This window comes from Strix aluco, chromosome 17, assembly GCF_031877795.1.
Source record: "Strix aluco isolate bStrAlu1 chromosome 17, bStrAlu1.hap1, whole genome shotgun sequence".
Classification (NCBI taxonomy): Eukaryota; Metazoa; Chordata; class Aves; order Strigiformes; family Strigidae; genus Strix; species Strix aluco.
The window spans coordinates 15047964-15065323 of NC_133947.1; the positions used below are offsets into that span (position 1 = coordinate 15047964).

General features: G+C 62.0%; 2 protein-coding genes across 3 annotated transcripts in view; both read right to left on the reverse strand.

Moving 5' to 3' along the window:
- The window catches only part of NECAB3 (N-terminal EF-hand calcium binding protein 3), a 30515-nt gene extending 29135 nt beyond the window's left edge, over nt 1-1380 (reverse strand). The window contains exon 1 of one of the 2 annotated variants that reach the window (XM_074842868.1): nt 871-1380. In XM_074842868.1, coding sequence (XP_074698969.1) covers nt 871-963 — 93 coding nt within the window. In that variant the 5' untranslated portion in view covers nt 964-1380. The remainder of the gene's footprint in view (nt 1-870) is intronic. The other variant, XM_074842869.1, reaches the window with a different exon arrangement.
- Nucleotides 1381-7043: 5663 nt separating this feature from the next.
- Nucleotides 7044-10888, reverse strand: E2F1 (E2F transcription factor 1). The gene is made up of 7 exons (XM_074843122.1): nt 10691-10888; nt 10019-10109; nt 9216-9435; nt 8616-8768; nt 8343-8457; nt 8024-8228; nt 7044-7787 (listed from the first exon to the last, which is right to left on the reverse strand). The coding sequence occupies exons 1-7, from the start codon at nt 10886-10888 to the stop codon at nt 7537-7539; spliced, it is 1233 nt and encodes a 410-aa protein (XP_074699223.1). The 3' UTR covers nt 7044-7536.
- Nucleotides 10889-17360: the final 6472 nt, after the last annotated feature.

The following is a 17360-nucleotide window of genomic DNA, read 5'->3' on the forward strand; positions in this document are numbered from 1 at the left end:
GCCCATCCGACCCAGGCACCCTACTGCTCACAAAAGACAGCCAGGAACAGGGGAGTTGAGCACCTCTGATGTGCTCCAGCAGTGGAGGTGGGCTTTGACCCAGGCTGTGCCACTTGCCCTGGGATATGGCCAGGCATGCAGCTGCCTGCCCACCCTGCCAGGTGCCACAGGAGAGGCACTACCTCCCCCAGACCCCTGGCTCCAGGGCGCACAGCTCCCTCTCAATAGGAGCACCCTCACCGCAGGGCTTGAGAGGACACAGTGTGATGGGAAGCACTGTGCCAGGACCTGTCTTGTGAAAACAAAGACGGCCACTATCCACACCCTCAACTCCCCCAAGCCACCCGTAGCCACCGGGGCGCCTGGCCAACCTCCAACCTGCACAAAGAGCATCTTCCTCCACAACTCCTGGTGCGTTAGGAGCAGGCAGGGACGGGGGCTGCAGCGGGCAACAGACACACTCTGCCTGTGGGATCCCACGGCTTTTAACAGCTACACGGTACCTTCTGCAGCTTTCCTGCCAGACACACACAGCTTCCCGCTCCAGGAGTCACGACAGCCAGCTCTTGATAAGAAGTGGGCTATTTCTAGCCACTCAGAGGCCCATAATTCAGAAAAAACATACAACACTAAGTATTATTTAAGACATCACAACCCACGCCTCGATTCACAGCTTCGGGCCCAGCGCAGCCGCAGGGCCCACTCGCATGTCTCTTGGGCTTGGCTCCTCAGCCAGGGCAGGCGGGAAAGGGCCTCACCCTGACACCTACATGTGCAGCGCCGCCACGGCTCCCCGCCAGGAGGCACCGCGGCCCGCCTGGCCCGTGCGAGCCCCGGGGGTGGGACAGGAGCTCGCCCCGCGGTACTCACGTCGTGGAAGATGGGGAGCGGCTGGCGGCGGGGCGCGGGGCCGCGGTCGGCTGAGAGCAGGCACACGGCCAGCAGCTCGGCGCACGCCATCATGGCCCCGCCGGGCGCGGGCGCTGCGGTGCCGGAGGGAGCGGTGCCGGAGGGAGCGCTGCGGCGCCGTAGGGTGCGGTGCCCCGCGGTACGCTGCCGTAGGGAGCGCTGCGGCGCCGTAGGGCGCGATGCCGTAGGGCGCAGTACGGTGCTGTAGGGAGCGCTGCGGCACCGTAGGGCGCGATGCCGTAGGGTGCGGTGCCCCGCGGTACGCTGCCGTAGGGCGCGGTGCCGTAGGGCGCAGTACGGTGCCGTAGGGAGCGGTACCCCGCGGTACGCTGCCGTAGGGCTCGGTGCCGTAGGGAGCGGTACCCCGCGGTACGCTGCCGTAGGGCGCAGCACCGCGCGGTGCGATGCCGTAGGGCGCGCGCCGCGGAGCCGGACTCACCCCAGCGGCTCCGCAGCCGCCAGGCAATTTTGCCTCCGCTGAGGGCCCGCCCCCGCGGCGATCCGGTTGGCCGCGGCCAGTGATTGGCACCGCAGGGCCGCGCCTGTCGTTGGCGGAGGGCAGAGGGGCGGGGCGGCGGCGGGGCCGCGGCGGGGCCGCCGTGACCCGGGTGTGGGCACGGCCTGGCGGCGGCTGTGGGGCTGCCCCGGGCTGGGCCTGGTTGGACACAGCGCAACCCGCTGTTCTCCCAGTTGGCTCCCGTGCGGCCCACGGGGGTCCCGGTGTGGTCCCTGTTGGCCCCAGGGTAGCCCTAGTTGTCCCAGCTGGTCCCAGGGTGGATGCTGTTGGTCTCAGGGTAACCCTGGTTGCCCCAGTTTGGCCCCAGTTGGTCCCAGTTTGGCCACGGGTGGTCTCAGTATGGTCGCTGTTGGCCCCACAGTAGCCCTCGTTGCCCCAGTTGGTCCCAGTGTGGCCATGGATGGTCCCAGTGTGGATGCTGTTGGTCCCAGGGTAGTGCTGGTTGCCCCAGTTGGCCTGAACTCACCCAGTTCGGCCATGGGTGGTCCCAGGGTGGTTCCAGGGTGGTCCCTGTTGGCCCCAGGGTAGCCCTAGTTGTCCCAGCTGGTCCCAGTGTGGCCATGGGTGGTCTCAGTGTGGTTGCAGTTGGCGTGGGGTAGCCCTGGTTGCCCCAGTTGGCCTTGGGGTGGTCCTAGTTTGGCCATGGGTGGTCCCACTGTGGTTGCGGATGGCCCTGGGGGGGTCCCCCCGCCACCCCGAGTGGTTTCAAATGACTTTCCAGTGGTGCCAGCTCCTCCATGCCCACAATGCCGGGAGCCTTTCCTCAGTGCTGCTGCCCCCCGGTGTGACACACCAGGCGTGAGGGGGTTGTACCGATGGCGCTGGGTCCCCAGTACCTTGAGAAGATGTAAAACCCCTTCGTGCCCCAAACAGGGGCTGCAGGAGTGGGGGGCAGGCTGTGGGGAAGAGGAGAAGGAGGCAGGAGCTGCTTCCATCCCTGCCTGGCACAGGCTCCCAGAGGCCTGTGCATGCAGAGAGGAACAGGACAGACATCCATGTCTGTACCCCAGCCTGTCCTCGGAGGTTTTCACAGACAAGGAACAGCTAATTAGGTAAATAAACTAGATAAAGCTGTGCCTGGGCAAAGCTTCATACTGCTCCCAGGGTACACGGTGATTTCTTGGAGTGGTGGGCTTCTTCCCATCCCTCTCGGAGTATCCTGGGGTTTTACTATGGAAAGGGGTATGCACCAGTTTCACTTGGATGCAAAATCCCAGCCGGGCTTGCCTCCAACTGCACCACCTCTCCCTTCACATGGACCTCTCGAGGCCAACCCGTTTTGCTGAGCTCTGCTTCTCTTAACCCAGGTCTCAAAACCAAGACACTTCCCTAGCCCAACGTGACCGAGCCGTGGCACGTGTAGTTTGCTCGCTCTCCTCCTCCCCCAGGGAGAACCAGCTGCAAGCTGAGCCCGGAGCAGTTGCAAGGATGCATCAGTTATTTTTACCATCTCCCAGCTGCTCCGGGTGTGTGCAAGGGAAAAGAGGCGGAAAAAGTGCACCTGGGACCTGATGGGGGTATCTGAGGGTTCCGGGGAGCACGTGCACCCAGCCCATGCAGCACAGGGCTGTCCCCTGCCCCTGGGGAGGCAGAAGGAGGTCCAAGAGCTGGAGCTGTCGAGCGTGGCCATCATCAAATCAAACTAAAATGGAGGCAGGCGCTAGAGAAACAGGCAGGGGAGACCCTACGGCAGCAGGGACAGAGCACCTTGCCAGGGAGTGTGGGAAGGGGCTTGGGCGATGGCGTGGCTCTGCTGTGGATCGAAGCAAAGCCCTGGGGGGGCCTTTCTGCACTCCCGTGCTGCTAAAATCCATGCTAGGTCCTATCAGGGCACCTCGGGGTCAGCATGAGTGTCTGTGTGAGAAGGAGCAGCTGGAAGGTCCTGAGGCCAAAGTCCAGAGCAAAACTTCTGCCGGCAGCAGGAGGCAGCGGTTGCCCCCAGCTCCTTCCAAAGCCACCCCGAAAGCCACCGGCAGGGAAGGCACACATGGCCTCAGCCCAGCTCGGGGGGGACACCAGACCAGGGCTTTGCTCTGCTCCCCAGGCACGGGGGGCACAGGACCACAACCAGGCAGGAATTAAACGAAGCACCCACTTACCAGTGCCTGGTGAATAAACGCTGCTGCGCTTCACCTACCTGAGTTACTTTCTTGCAGAAGAAATGTGAGTGGTTTTCAGAAGTGGAAATAGTGAAGCGTGGGTCGGGATGCAGAAGCAAGGCAGGCAGCAGGCAGTGCTGGCAGGGGCACAGCACCCCGGGCCAGACATACCACAGGGGCCTATGGAGACCCCAAAACCTGCCTGGACCCTCCAAGGGGGATTAGGTTAAAGGTATGAATTCTGGCAAACTCGATGCTGTGTCAGCATCTAACGCTGCCCCTCAGCCACTGCCAGCCTGTCCCAGAGCTCATCCCGCTGTTGGACTCTCCTGACTCCTCTGAGCCCAAACTTCTCAGCACGGGGACAGGAGACCCCACAACTGCCTGGGCTCAGCACCACATCTACATCTGGCACAGCTCAGCCTGCAGATCCCTGCCCACCTGCTGCACCATTTGCCAGTGCCAATGGAGCTGCCACCGCAGCCCGATGGCACCGGGCACCCCCAGAGCTGGACGGGCACAGTCCCTGCAGGGTTGCTGCCAAGGAAAGGGAGATGGCAGCGAACAGGAACCAAGGACACATGGGGCACACAGGATGTGTCCAGGGTGACCACCTCCCACACCGTGTCTGCTTCACTTGACAAAGAAAAGCATCTGTGGTGCAGATAACTCATAAAATTGGGCAGCGCCCGGGGCTGCTTCCCAAAACCACCATGTGCTCTTTGGAAATGAGAGCCCCTACACAAGCTATCATCAGATCTTTCTCCAGCAATTTGAAATAGCAGGAGGGAAGCCCTTCAGCTGCATCATGAATCATCCCTGGGAGGCAGAGCGGTTATTTTTATGGTGCTCTGGCTCGTGTGGAGCCGCCAACGCATTCCCCCTGAGATGGGCTGCGCTGCCGCAGCGGGGGATGCGTTCCTGTCCCTGCCGGGAGGCCTGCTTTCATGGGGACCAGGAGTCCCAAGGGCTCATCATCCCATGAGGCTCCCTGTTAGGGGAATGTGATGGTGAATGCCATCAGAGAGGTTCGCCTTTGCTCAGGGGAAAAGGGAAAAGCTGTGCTGTGACTGGCGGTTAGCTCTCACGCAGGAGCAGTCCTGCAGAGCTCAGGACGCTGGTGAGTCCTCTCCTGTCTCCCTGTGCCCACTGGCTCCCCTGAAAGCCAACGGCCCCCTCCCCCTCGGCAGGGTCTCAGCCCTTTGGGCAGCAGTGCAGATCACTGTTATCCTCCACAAAAATGAAACTAAGAGGGGGAGAGGAGAAGGAGTGCCGGATCTTGCTAAGCGCAGGGGCGAGGATGAGTTGGCATACGGTTGGGCTGGGCACCCCGCAGTAAATCATGAAAGCTTCAGCACCTCTGTCACCTCAGGTGACCAAGATCGACCTTGCAAAGAAGGATGCAGCAGACAGGGGACTGGGGGCCATGTCCAACCCACCCTGGTCTCCCTGTCCCCCTGCCCCTGGCTCTGTGGGGCAGGAGCCCCATGGACCAGAGCAGCAGGAGAGCTCTTCCAGTTTAATTGCCCAAAAAAGCCCCATTTGATGGGGCAACAGGGTGACACAAGTCACTGGCTCCTCCCACTCGAGCACAGGGGACAAACAGGCTGTGTGTGCCACTGCCCTCCTGACCGTTGGGTTTTGGGACGGCATGGCACACTCCCCTCCTCGCCAGGGCCCCAGCTGGCCCCACTCCCAAGCCCTGGCCAGTGCCAGGGGCTGCAGGAGGAGGGCTGGGAGCAGGGCAGCTGGCACCACGATGAGGCTGAGCCATGAGGTTTGCTACCCCACACTGGCACACCGCTATCCACATGTGTCCTGAAGTAAGAACAATCCTGCGGCAGCACAACGAGCTGGGGATGGGGACATGAGGATGGAGGCAGCGGTGATGGGCTTGTCGTGCCACCCCAGCACCCACTGGCAGCCTGGCCGGAACCTGGGCTCCCATTCCCTGCAAAACCTGGCACAGGAGCAGGGTGAGCTTATGCAACATGATCCGGGGTGAAATATTTATCAGGCTGTTTAAAGGAAAAACAGGCAGGAGGCCGGGCAGAAAGAGGGAATGAGCACTCACATATGGGAAGGAAGTGGCACATACCTGCCTGCCACTGGGGTGGGGGCCATAGCCCCCCTCAGCCTGCCCCAGGCTGCCAGGGAGCCCCTGGAGTCTCCAAGCATCCCTCCCCGGGGGCCCCCGATGTCCCCTGCTCCCCAGGAAGGGAACAGTGTGCCACAGAGGGGGTGGGGGCATTCAGGGTCAGGGCTGCCACTTGCAGCCAGCTCGTCCCCAGTGAGCAGGGACACGGGAACCTCAAACTTTGGGCCACAAAGTGGTGCTGGCAGCTGCATTCAGGCAGGACAAAGAGGTGCTGGGGTGAACAGGGGAGCTGGGAAGTCACAGGGAGCCTGCTGGGGTGGTGGATGCATGGACTGGTTTCACACAGGCCCCACGCTGCCTTCCTCCTCCCCGCACAGGGGCTGCGGCTCTGGGCAAACCTGTGCAAACACTGCCCCAAAACCGGGGGGAAGACAGGGAAGGGGGGCAGGCAGGAGAGGAGCTGAGAGGGGACAGGGGCTGTCAGAGGATGGGACTGCCGAAATAAGCAGACCCCCCCCCAGAGCCATAGCCATATCTCCCTGGGGTACACCCTCTCGGGAGGAGCAGAGGGTGGCAGGATCAGCCCCAGCTCCCATCCCACACACGGGAGTGCATGGAGTTGCAGGGAGGGAAAAAAAACCCCAAGGACCAAAGCACTTCCTGCAACCCCAGGCAGTGACACACCTGGTCATGCATTTCAAGTTCAAAATCAAACACCCCCCATTCCCCCAAATAACCCCAAACCCCTTGGTTTCCCAGGCTGAGGTCCCCACCACCCCTAATGCCCCCAGCCCCCTGAACACAGCCCTGCACCAAAGGCCAGAGTCAGTAGAAACCTTTATTAAACACGAAGCTCAGAGGAACACAAGCTTGTTAAAAGGCAGTAAAAGTGAAAGTGCGTCTCCAGCCCGGCCCCAAGGGGTGCCGGGACACCCCGCTCCTCCCCTCCGCCTCTCCCAGCCGCAGTGGGCCAGAGAGGGGGAGACAGAGACGAAAGGCTTGAATGGCTGCGTGGGGAGGGGAAGAAAAGCCTGGAGACAGCAATGGGTCCTCGCCTGCAGAGATGCACCCCCCCAGGGCACCCCTGTGTCCCCCTCCGAGGGGACATACACACGGTCCTGGGGCCGCCAGCCCCATCCAGCCCTGTCCCCCTCCCACAGCCACCTGCCACCATGGTGGCTTCGCCAGCAGCCCCTTTTCGGCCGCGAGCAAAGCTGGGACATGCCAGCGAGTCCCTGGCGGGACCCTCCATGTCCCCCCCACCAGCACCGTCCCCCTGTTCCCTCCTGCCCCACCATGTTCCGGGAGAACTCCCACACACCATAAATAATAAATAAATACCCCACACTTAGCTGGGCTCTGGACAGCCCCCCCCCCCCCCCACGCAGGGGGGGGGAGGGACACCCCCAACCCAGCACACCCCACATCTCCGCCCCTCCCTTTCCAGCGTGACGAAACCTCTCGGCACCCCGACTCTGCTGCACGGCCCCCCCCCCAACCCCCCTGGGAAATTAAACACTGTCCCCAGGGGACAATAATAAATTAATCAAATCTATACATAGGCCTGCTTAAAGCTCCGTAACGGGCACCTGGGGGGGGGGGGCAGTGGCTCTGCCCTGGGCAGCCCCTCCCCGTGATTAGGGCTCTGTGAGGGGTCCCCTGAGATGGGACCCCCACCCTGGCATCCCCCTCGTGGGGCTGGAGCCAGGGACGCCACCAGCTCCTGCTGGGCTGGGGGGGGGGGGGGGCTGGAGGTGGAAGAAGAAAATATTGCAAAAATGGACAGGGAGAGGAGCTGCGGGTGCTGCCACTGGAGGGGTTGCTTGCCCTGCCCACCCTGCCTGCAAGGGCAGGAGCCCAGGGGTGGGCCCCCCCACACACTTGGCAGCTCCCCTGAGCACCCCAGCAGAGCCTCAGAAGTCCAAGGGCGTGAAGTCCCCAAAGTCGCAGTCAAAGAGCTCACTGATGCCCTCACCCTCCTCCAGGCCGAAGTGGTAGTCCTGCGCCTGCGGCGGCGACAGGTTGATGAACTCGTCCGCCAAGAAACCCGAAAAATCCTCCCTGCTCTGCTCCAGGAGGGCGTCCATGGAGGCCAGTGGCGAGAGGCTCACCTCCTCTGCCGGGCACTTGCTGGGCAGCGCGCTTGTCCCCGGCAGCAGTGTTTCTGCGGGGATGGGAAGCAGCCGTAAATCCCACAATACTTGCCAAAAAACCCAAACAAGCAGGTTTTTTTGGCTATGCAGGAGAACCTGCTTTCCCACCCCCCTGCCTTGCTGAGGTGCCCGAGCATCACCCCAGCTCCTTGCTTGTGCCAACAGCAGAGGGGATCACAGCTGCAAACACAGCAAGAGCCCCTGTGCCATCACACCAGCCCCCCTGTCCCCAGCCCCGGTTGCCCACCTTGCTCTCCGGGCAGCAGCGGCATGTTCACGTCCTGGGCAGGATGCAGGAGGGGGGAGGCTCTGGCCTGTGAATGGCTGGGAGACGACTCCTCTGCGGCGGCTTTGAAGGGGCTCTTGACAGGGCTACAGACCCCCGAGCTGTCCTCGGGGCAGAGGAAGACATCGATGGGGCCCTGAGTGCTTCGCACGGAGACCTGGAAAGCCTGGGGAAAGGGGAAACGAGTGAGACAAGGAGGGGCAAGGATGTCCAGGGAGCCTGGGCTGGGCTTTGCCGAGGGCTGTGCAGACATGGGGAGTAGAGGGTGGCCCCAGCTCACCTCTGCTGGGTCTGAGACCTGCAGCTGGGTCTCCGGGGGAGCTTTGATAACCATCACCATTTGCTCCGAGGGGTCCACAATGCTGCGGAGATCCTGGCAGGTCACATAGGCTGCGGTGTGGCGGGTCAAGGAGCAGACATGGGGATGCTTTCACACAGCAGCAGGGCGGACTGCGAAACGCCCTGCCTGCAACACGGCCAGGCTCAGCTCAGGGCTCAGCCACATCCCCCCCCTACCCAGCCAGCCCCATTCCGGCCCCGCACCAAAGGATATTGCTGGTTGGCAGGGTCCTCGGTGAGCAGGCGCAGCTGTACCGTGCACGTCTGGATGAGATCGTCCAGCTGCCGCTCGGCAGCCTGCAGCTCCCGCAGCTCCTTCTCCAGCAGCCGGTGCCGGCCGGGGGCCCCCACGGTGGCCTGGCTGCCCCTGGGGAGCACCACAGCCATCAGCAGCCCAACCCCACCGCTCCCTCTGCCCCACACCGTGGCTGTCCCCATGCACTGTCCCCACCTGGGCCACCCCGTAACCAGGGAATCAGCCTTATGGGCATTTCCCAGCAGGCACAGCCCTGGGGTCCCTTCCCTCAGCCTGGACGCAGCCCCCCCACTCCCCAGGCTGGCTTGAGGAGCCTGAGGGGAACTCACAGCTGACTCAGGAATACCGATGTTGCCCGGGAGCCACCCGCATAGAAGTGCGGCCCTCGCCCAGGGCCGTAGACCATGGGAAGGGGGAGCCACCACTCCACCCCTGAGCAGAAGCTCCCAGTGACACCACTCTTGAGCTTCTCCCACTCCACTTGAGCCTGGCCCAGGTGGCTCCCCCATCTCAGGGAACAGCCAGCCACGGCCCCACAAGCCCAGTCCAGGGACGTACAGCCACTGGATGTTGTTCTTGGACTTCTTGGTGATGAGTTGGATGCCCTCCAGGACATTGGTGATGTCGTAGATGCGCCTCTTCTGCACCTTCAGGACCTCAGCTGCCCAGTTGAGGTCCACCACGCCGTCAGGCGACTGGCTCAGCAGCTCCAGAAAGCGTTTGGTGGTGAGGTTCAGCGAGGTTTCGTAGCGGGACTTCTCCCCAGGAGACTTTGCCCCTGCAGCCACCGAGGACAAGTGTGATTTAGCCACAAGTGAAACCCAGTGCTAGAGCTGAGATGTCCTAAAACACTTCCCCATGCTCGCAGGTGGCTCGTGGACCAGGACCAGCACCCATCTGCTTCCTCAGGGCAATGGGCCGAGCTCCCCACATCCCCCAAGGGAAGAATGCTGCAGGGCCTGGCGCAGGCTCTGACACCCGTGCTCAGTTGTGACCGCAAGCTGGGTTGTGACACCAAGGAGCCAGGCAGGGCTCAGCGCGGAGATGATGGAGGGTCCACCTGGCACACTGCACCGACACCATGTGGGCAGCTCCAGCACAGAGGGGGACGGAGCTGGTGTGGTGGCCAGCAGATGGGCAGGACAACCGTGTCACCAGCTCAGGGGACAACAGCACGGGCTGGAACAGTGGCCAGAAACAGCCTGGCCCCAGGAACAGCCTCTCCAAACCAACACGAAGGTATGGGGAGAAGCTGCCAGGAATGAGCCTGGAGGCACAGCCAAGCCCACGGGCAGCAGCGTGGGGCGGCCAGACCCCCTGCTCCAGGCTGGGGGGGGGGTCAGGGGGAGCGGGGCTGGTACCTTTGGCGGGGTTCCTGGCCTTGCCCCGGCCCACCGGCAGGCTCTCTGCTATGTACTGGTGATCCGTCTCCAAGTTCAGCTTCCTCTTCACCTGCGAGGGACGGGGCTCATCAGAGGGACGGCCCCGCTGCCCCCCACAGCGCTGGCGACGGAGGGTGGCCGCGAGGGCCCCCCCCGAGAGCCCCCGCCAGGGCACAGCACCGCGGGGTGCGGGAGCTCTCGCCCCCGGCAGGAACGGGTCGATGGAAGCGGCTCCCCGGCTGCCACACACGCCAGCGGGGACGGGGGGGGGCTGGCCCAGCCCTGGGGGGCCCCGCCACGGTGTGGGGAGCGCCCCAAAGCAGGCGCGGGCCGCAGGAAGGGGAGGCAAAGCACGGCCCAGCGCCCGGGCGGCTTCCGGAGCGGCAGCCGGGGCAGAGCCGCGCTCGGCAGGTGGGCTGCGTGGCACACCCGGCCCGGCCCGGCCCGGCAGGGTACGGCAGGTGCCGGCGCGGAGCAGGGAGCAGCACGGCGTGGCACAGCCCGGCCCGGCGCATCGCCCGGCTGGCCGCAGCCCAGCACAGCGCGGCTCGATACACAGCACGGCCCGGGGTACGGCGCGGCCCCGCCGGGCCCAGGGCTCCGCGGCCCCCGTCCCCCGTCCCGCTCCCCGTCCCGGCCCCGGGGCGTTACCGGCGGGCGGCCCAGCGCGGGCCGTCTCGGCGCGGCGCCGGGGCGGGCAGGCTGCGGCGTGGCGAAGAGCAGGAGGTCGGCGTCGGGGTGGCCGCCGCCCGCGGGCTCCTCAGCGGCGGAGACGATGAGGAGGTGCGGGGAGGCGCTGCCCAGCAGCGCCGCCAGCCCCGCCGCGCCGCCCGCCGCCGCCGCCGCCATGGTTCACATGGCTCCCATGGCCGCCGGGGCCGGGGCGGCGGGCGGCGCGGCGGGCAGGGCGCGGGCAGGGGCGCGGCCCATGCCGGGCGCGGGGCCGCTCCGCTCCGCTCGGCTCCGCGCCCGCCGCCGTATTGTTCGGCGCGCCAGCCCCGCGCGCCTTTGCGCGCCAAATCCTTTTTGCCGCGAAAGCGGCGCGAGCCTCCCCGTCGCCCGCCCATTGGCTGCGCCCGCCGCCGGGCGCCGCGGCGGGGGGGCGGGAGCGGCGTCCCATTGGCCGTTGACGCCGGAGCGACGGGCGGTGCCGCTCGCCGATTGGCAGCGGACGGCGGCGCCCGACGCGCTGACAGGCGGCCAATCGGCGGCGCCGCGCCGAGGCAGGGGCCAATCGGGGGGCGGCTCGGGGACGCGGCGGGGGCGCCGCGTGGGTGCGGAGCGCGGCGGGCGGGGGAGCGGCGCCACCCCCGGCCCCCAGTACCCCCCCGCCGGGATTCTCCGCGCCGAAGCCTTCCCGGCCCCGTGCCTTGCCCACCCGCTTTTTTTTAAGCCTCGGGAAAAGCTGGCCACGCAACACCGGCGGACACCGAGCGCTCTCCGAGCCCCGGGCCCGGGCTGCAGGTCCGGCCCCGTCGGGGTGACGGGCTTCCGGCTGCGGGCGCAGCTGCCCTGCGGATGGCGGAGGAGGAGGAGGAGGAGGAGGAGGAGGAGAGCACTGGCACACACCCACGAGCAAAGTTCATCTCGCCCCTCCCCGCGGACTCTGCCCACCCGTGGGGCCCGGTGGGTTTGGGCTGTACGGGGTGTCCCAGGCTGCCCCCGGGCGTGCCCCTTCCCCGGGGGGTGACGGTAACCGCAGCCTTGCCCAGGCGGGGGCAGCCCGGCAGCGGTGCCCCTGCCCGCCGTCGGGTGCGGGTGGGCGTCGAGGGGTGCCCGTCCGTGCTGGGGTGCGGCCTTCGAGCACGTCTGCCGTGCTGTGGGGAGCATTCCCAGGGGAACGCTGGGACTCTTGTACCGTGTCTGTAAAACCGACGGAGGGACAAAGGGATGAGTTCAGAATTGCAAAGCTGCCCCAAGACTGCGGACGAGGCTGTTGGGCAGGTCTGGAGGCTCTGGGCTCTGATCCTGGTCGAGGGGTCCCGCTCGCGCAGACGGATTGGGACGCTGCAATCTGCTCGGCCATTTGCCGGGCGATTCATGGCATTTTGTGTTTCCGAACGCTGAACAGCTGTGGATCTCGGCAGCTTCTTCAGCACTAGTTGATAACCCCTCGCAGGGCGGCACGGAGAAAAAGCTCTGCTGGAAGCAAAATCTGCACTTGACTGTGCCGACAGCTGTCTGGGCCGGTGGGGCTGTGCGGGCAGGGGCGAGGCAGCGGCCGAGGGGGTGGCAGCCAAGCCGGGAGTGGCCCCGCCACGCCGAGAGATGATAGTCCACCCAGGAGACACAGCACAGGGAGCTCCCACCATCGGCATCTCCCGCCTGCAGGACGCTGATAACCCTCCTGCTGCATGAGAAGGCAAAATTAAAAAGGAAAAAAATATATATACCTTTCTAATAAAACTGCCGCATTTAAAGATTAAGCCTTTCCCAGGGCCCAGAGATGTTGACGCTCATGGGCAGAGTGTGGTGGCTGGGTCTTGGTCAGGCACCCAGAACCCCCCTGAGCTGAGCGCAGGGTTTAACCCCTCTGTGTCCCCCACGAGCTGCCCCGTGCGTCCCCGGGGGGCCCCATGGACGAGTACGATGGCCCTCAGCCCCTTCCCGCCACCAGGCAGGGCCGCGGGCCAGCGCTGGCTCCCGCCCCGGCCCCGCTGCCAAATCCGACCTGCCTGGGATGCAGGAGATGGGGTGTTTTTTCCACCAGTGCGTGGGATGCAGGAGGCATTCGCAGGGCTGTGTTAACTCTGCTGCGGAGCAGATCCTGACACGCAGTGCCCCTGCACTGGCCTAACAGGTTTCAGGCTTTAAAGGATTTTATGCTGGATACTTTGGCAGTGGCTGCAATTGCCCTGCAGGACAGCCAGCACGGAGCAATGCCATGATTTCCCCAAGTCCCTACACATCCTTAAATACACCAGGAACATACTGCATGTCCGTGACCAATCATATCACCTCGCCATGCCTCATTTCTTCATCAGCAAAAAGCAAACAGAAATGGTGCCCTGCTTAAAGGAAATTAATACAGTTAATTAATGCTTGGCCATTCTAATATTCAAGGGCCCGCTCTCTGGAGCCCTTGCACTGCAATATTATCATTACTGTGAAGCATAAGCAACAGTTAGACCAGATGTTTGCACACAGTTAATGTTTCTTCCATCTGGGGAGGGGGGGAAAAGGCAACCCCAACAGCCGGGTGGGAGCGAATGGCTGGCAGTGCTCTCCCCGTCCCCAGGGAGCCTCGGCCAGGCGCTTCCTGGGGTGATGCAGGGTTTGGGACACAGCTGCTGCACCAGCTGCTCCCGCTCTGCTCACAAAGGCTGTTTTTTTTTCCCCCCCTAATTCATGCGGGAGCTTATTCGGGGGGAGCAGGCTGTGCTCTGCCCCCCTCTCCCCCCAGCCGTCGTGCTGCCTGGCTGCTCTGCAACTTCTCCAAGGCTTTTAGTGCTGGCGGCACTGAGAAAGGGTGGCTGCGAAGACAAATGAAAAGCAAAGGCTGGTGGGAGAAGGAAGGGCAGGAGCTTTTCTTGCATGCATATGAGGGAAAGCAGATGAATCCTGTCTCCTGCACAGCTGCAGACTCCTCCCAGCCTTGCCAGCCCTGCTAGGGAGTGGAGATGTGCTCCCAAGATTAGCTGTCTGGCGGGTGCTGCACAAAGATAAAGTCCTTTATCCTCCGGCCCCACTTGGTCATGGAGAGGATCAGGAAGGCTATTCATAAGCTTTGTACCCCAGCCGGATTTACCCTGCAGCAGTCACCGAGTTCGGGTGGGTTTTGGCTGCCTTGCACCTCAGGACAGACTCAGGCCAAGGGGGTGCCTGCTGGTCCCTGTGCTGAGGGAAAAGCGCAGACCAGGGCTGCAGATGGAGCAAAATCATCTCCTGTCCGTGGGAGCAGGCAGAAGGAGAGCTGGCAGGATGCAAACCTGCATCCCTGTGCTCAGTTAACCTTAGCATGTAGGTGCCCCAGAAGCACATTCAGTGTCCTTGTCATCCGTAGTGTGGTCCTGCTTTCAGCAGCTCCCATACGGGCTGTGTTGAGCTGTCGCCCTGGAACGGCTGCGTTGTGGCTTCCCCCGGGGCCTCCTGCCAACACTCCCATTCCCACCGCTTTGGTTCAGGTGACAGTGAGCTGACAGTGTGGCACGCTCTTGCTGCAAGAGGACAGGCAGCTGGGGAGAGCCCAGAGCTCCCATAGTCCTGCTATCCTGACCTTACTGCCCTCCATCTCCGTCAGCCATTGTCCTTTGTCCACAGGAACCGCAGCAATTTTCTGATGGCACAAATAGAATAACTAAAGCTTGCTTGTGGCAGGAGAGCATCACTGGTTTAGGAGTCTCCTCTCAGATCCTGGTCCCAAAAGCTAGGAACTGCCTGCTCCCTTGCATCTTGTTACAGAAGATTACACTAGCAGTTCTTCTCCCAGGACATGAGGTCAGCTACTCTCTTGGATGCTGGGCACAACAGATTCAGCAGTGTTATTTCCTTCTCTCATATGATGGCATTTGCTATTAAAGCTCACATCAATCTGTAGAGTCCTTCAGTAGAAGTGACAGGGGCACAGAGCCCACTTGCCCCCTGCTTTGCTCTTGTTCCAGCCTCTGTAAGACAGCACAGCACAACCTACTGGTTGTGCTGCTTCCCATCACAGTTGCTAAAAGCCACTCCGTGTGACAAGGCTCTTCGACCCCAGTCAGCATGGGTTTATGAAAGGCAGGTCCTGCTTGACAAACCTGATCTCCTTCTACAACAGGGCAACCCGCTTATTGGATGAGGGAAAGGCTGTGGATGTTGTCTACCTTGACTTCAGTAAGGCCTTTGACACCGTTTCCTACAGCATTCTCCTGGGGACACTGGCTGCTCCAGGCTTGGATGGGCACACGCTTTGCTGGGTAAAAAACTGGCTGGATGGCCGGGCCCAAAGAGTTGTGGTGAACGGAGTTAAATCCAGTTGGTGGCCGGTCACGAGTGGTGTCCCCCAGGGCTCGGGTTTGGGGCCACTCCTGTTTAACATCTTTATTGATGATCTAGACGAGGGGATCGAGTGCCCCCCTCAGTCAGTTTGCAGGTGACACCAAGTTGGGTGGGAGTGTTGGTCTGCTCGAGGGTAGGGAGGCTCTGCAGAGAGACCTGGCCAGGCTGGAGCGATGGGCTGAGGCCAACTGGATGAGCTTCACTAAGGGCAAATGCCGGGTGCTGGCCCTGGGCCACAACAACCCCCAGCAGCGCTACAGGCTTGGGGAGGAGTGGCTGGAGAGCTGCCAGTCAGAGAGGGACCTGGGGGGGGTGATTGACAGCTGGCTGAACAGGAGCCAGCAGTGTGCCCAGGTGGCCAAGAAGGCCAGTGGCATCCTGGCTTGTATCAGCACTAGCATGGCCAGCAGGGACAGGGAAGGGATCTCACCCCTGTGCTCAGCACTGGTGAGGCCGCACCTCGATGAATGGGTTCAGTTTTGGGCCCCTCACTCCAAAAAGGCCATTGAATGACTCGAGCGTGTCCAGAGAAGGGCAACGGAGCTGGTGCAGGGTCTGGAGCACAGGTCTGATGGGGAGAGGCTGAGGGAACTGGGGGGGTTTAGTCTGGAGGAGGCTGAGGGGAGACCTCATCGCCCTCTGCAACTCCCTGAAAGGAGGGTGCAGAGAGGGGGAATGAGTCTCTTGAACCAAGGAACAAGCACCAGGACAAGAGGGAATGGCCTCAAGCTGCGCCAGGGCAGGGTCAGACTAGCTCTTAGGAAGGATTTCTTTGCAGAAGGGGTTGTTGGGCGTTGGAATGGGCTGCCCAGGGCAGAGGGGGGAGTCCCCATCCCTGGAGGGGTTGAAGAGTCGGGTTGACCCAGCGCTGAGGGATCTGGTGGAGTTGGGAACTGTCAGTGTGAGGTTCATGGTTGGACTGGAGGAGCTTCAAGGGCTTTTCCAACCTTGATGATTCTATGACTTCCTTCACTCAAGGCCTACAGAGGGAAGGAGGCTGAAGTGTCTCCTCTCAGAGCAGTACATTGTGCAAATAGCCTGAGAGTCATCAAGGAGTACATTTGGGAATAAGCCCCTTGATGTTGCTTCTGTGCTTTAGCTTTTACCTAGACTTAGTAACTCTAGCCAGTCTGAGCTCACTTCCCAGCAGGTTCAGAGCATGGTCCTTGGCACTGCAAACCCAAAAGGCAGGTAAAGAGTCAGAGCAAAACCTGCAGCTCAGTCAGAGCTTCACTTGGAATGGAAGAAGGCTTCAGGTACAGCATGATGCTTTGAGAGGGGAAAAAACCACTTTGAGATAGGACTGACATCAGTTTAGAAGTGTTAATTTGGCTTCTCATGTGCCTGGGCTGGACACTCCAGCACTGCAGCAGCTATAAAGCAGGAGGTTTTGTCCTACAGCTACTCAGTGATCCCCTCAAAGAAGGACCTTCTGCTTGGGATCAGGACCTCCCCTACCTGCCCGTGCGTAGGGAGCTCCTCACACAGGGGCTGCTGTTACCTCTACAGCATATTCTTTCTGTAGCTCTTAGCTTGGAAGAGGCAGTACAATCATCTACATACATCTGTATTTTGTCTGTGTACGTCCTTACTGTGTTTAGCTAATGGGCGAAGCAGATTCAGACACACATCCAGTGCCTCGTATCCGCGCCCTGCTCTGACAGATGGTCCTGCCGCAGGCCGCCTGCCCTAAGGAGGGGTATTTGGGCGAGGACCAGGCACACAGACCGAAGCCAGGACTCCACACGCGAGCGGGGCAGTCACCAGCAGAGCTTCCTGCGGCCGACTTCTCCGAACAGTTGTGTGCTCTCTGCAAACACTTGCGTGCGTTCCTGGCGGACTGCAAGGCACCAAGGAGCAGTCTGCCCTGTAACCACATCACCCCAGGAACACCTGGTGGGACAGACGGACTCTTTGCTGCAATGCAAGAGCTGGTCACGCTCTTCCCCATTTACACTGCGTTTGAGTGCGTGCATTTGTATGTGCTACGATCCTCCCAGCCCAGCCACAGTTGGAGTCACTTGGTCTGAAGGCATGGCCATGCTGAGTGATCCAAACAACTGCAGCATAGGAAAGTTCATGCTTAAAAAAAAAAAAAAAAAGACAGCCACCCCAATTTGTCTTTGCATCTAGGATCCTCACCTGAGCTAGCCAATGTTGCAGTAGTTCGATCTGACCATGTGCTCAAAGTAGCACTGCCTATTGCCTCCACGCTGGTAACACAAGGGCACAACTGATGCCACAAACACACTCTGTGCATAACTTCTCTACATATAGGACTGGTAACATGCAATAATTAAGCATTACTTCCAATATTTTAGCTTAATAATGACGACAGTAAAAA

Coding starts and splice junctions, on each gene's coding strand:
- E2F1 (XM_074843122.1), bottom strand. CDS start 10,888: ATGGCGGCGGCGGCGGCGGGCGGCGCGGCGGGGCTGGCGGCGCTGCTG. Junction 9,436..10,018: donor GGCCAGGAACCCCGCCAAAG/GTACCAGCCCCG, acceptor CGGTGGCTGCAG/GGGCAAAGTCTCCTGGGGAG. Junction 8,229..8,342: donor AGGTCTCAGACCCAGCAGAG/GTGAGCTGGGGC, acceptor CCCTTTCCCCAG/GCTTTCCAGGTCTCCGTGCG.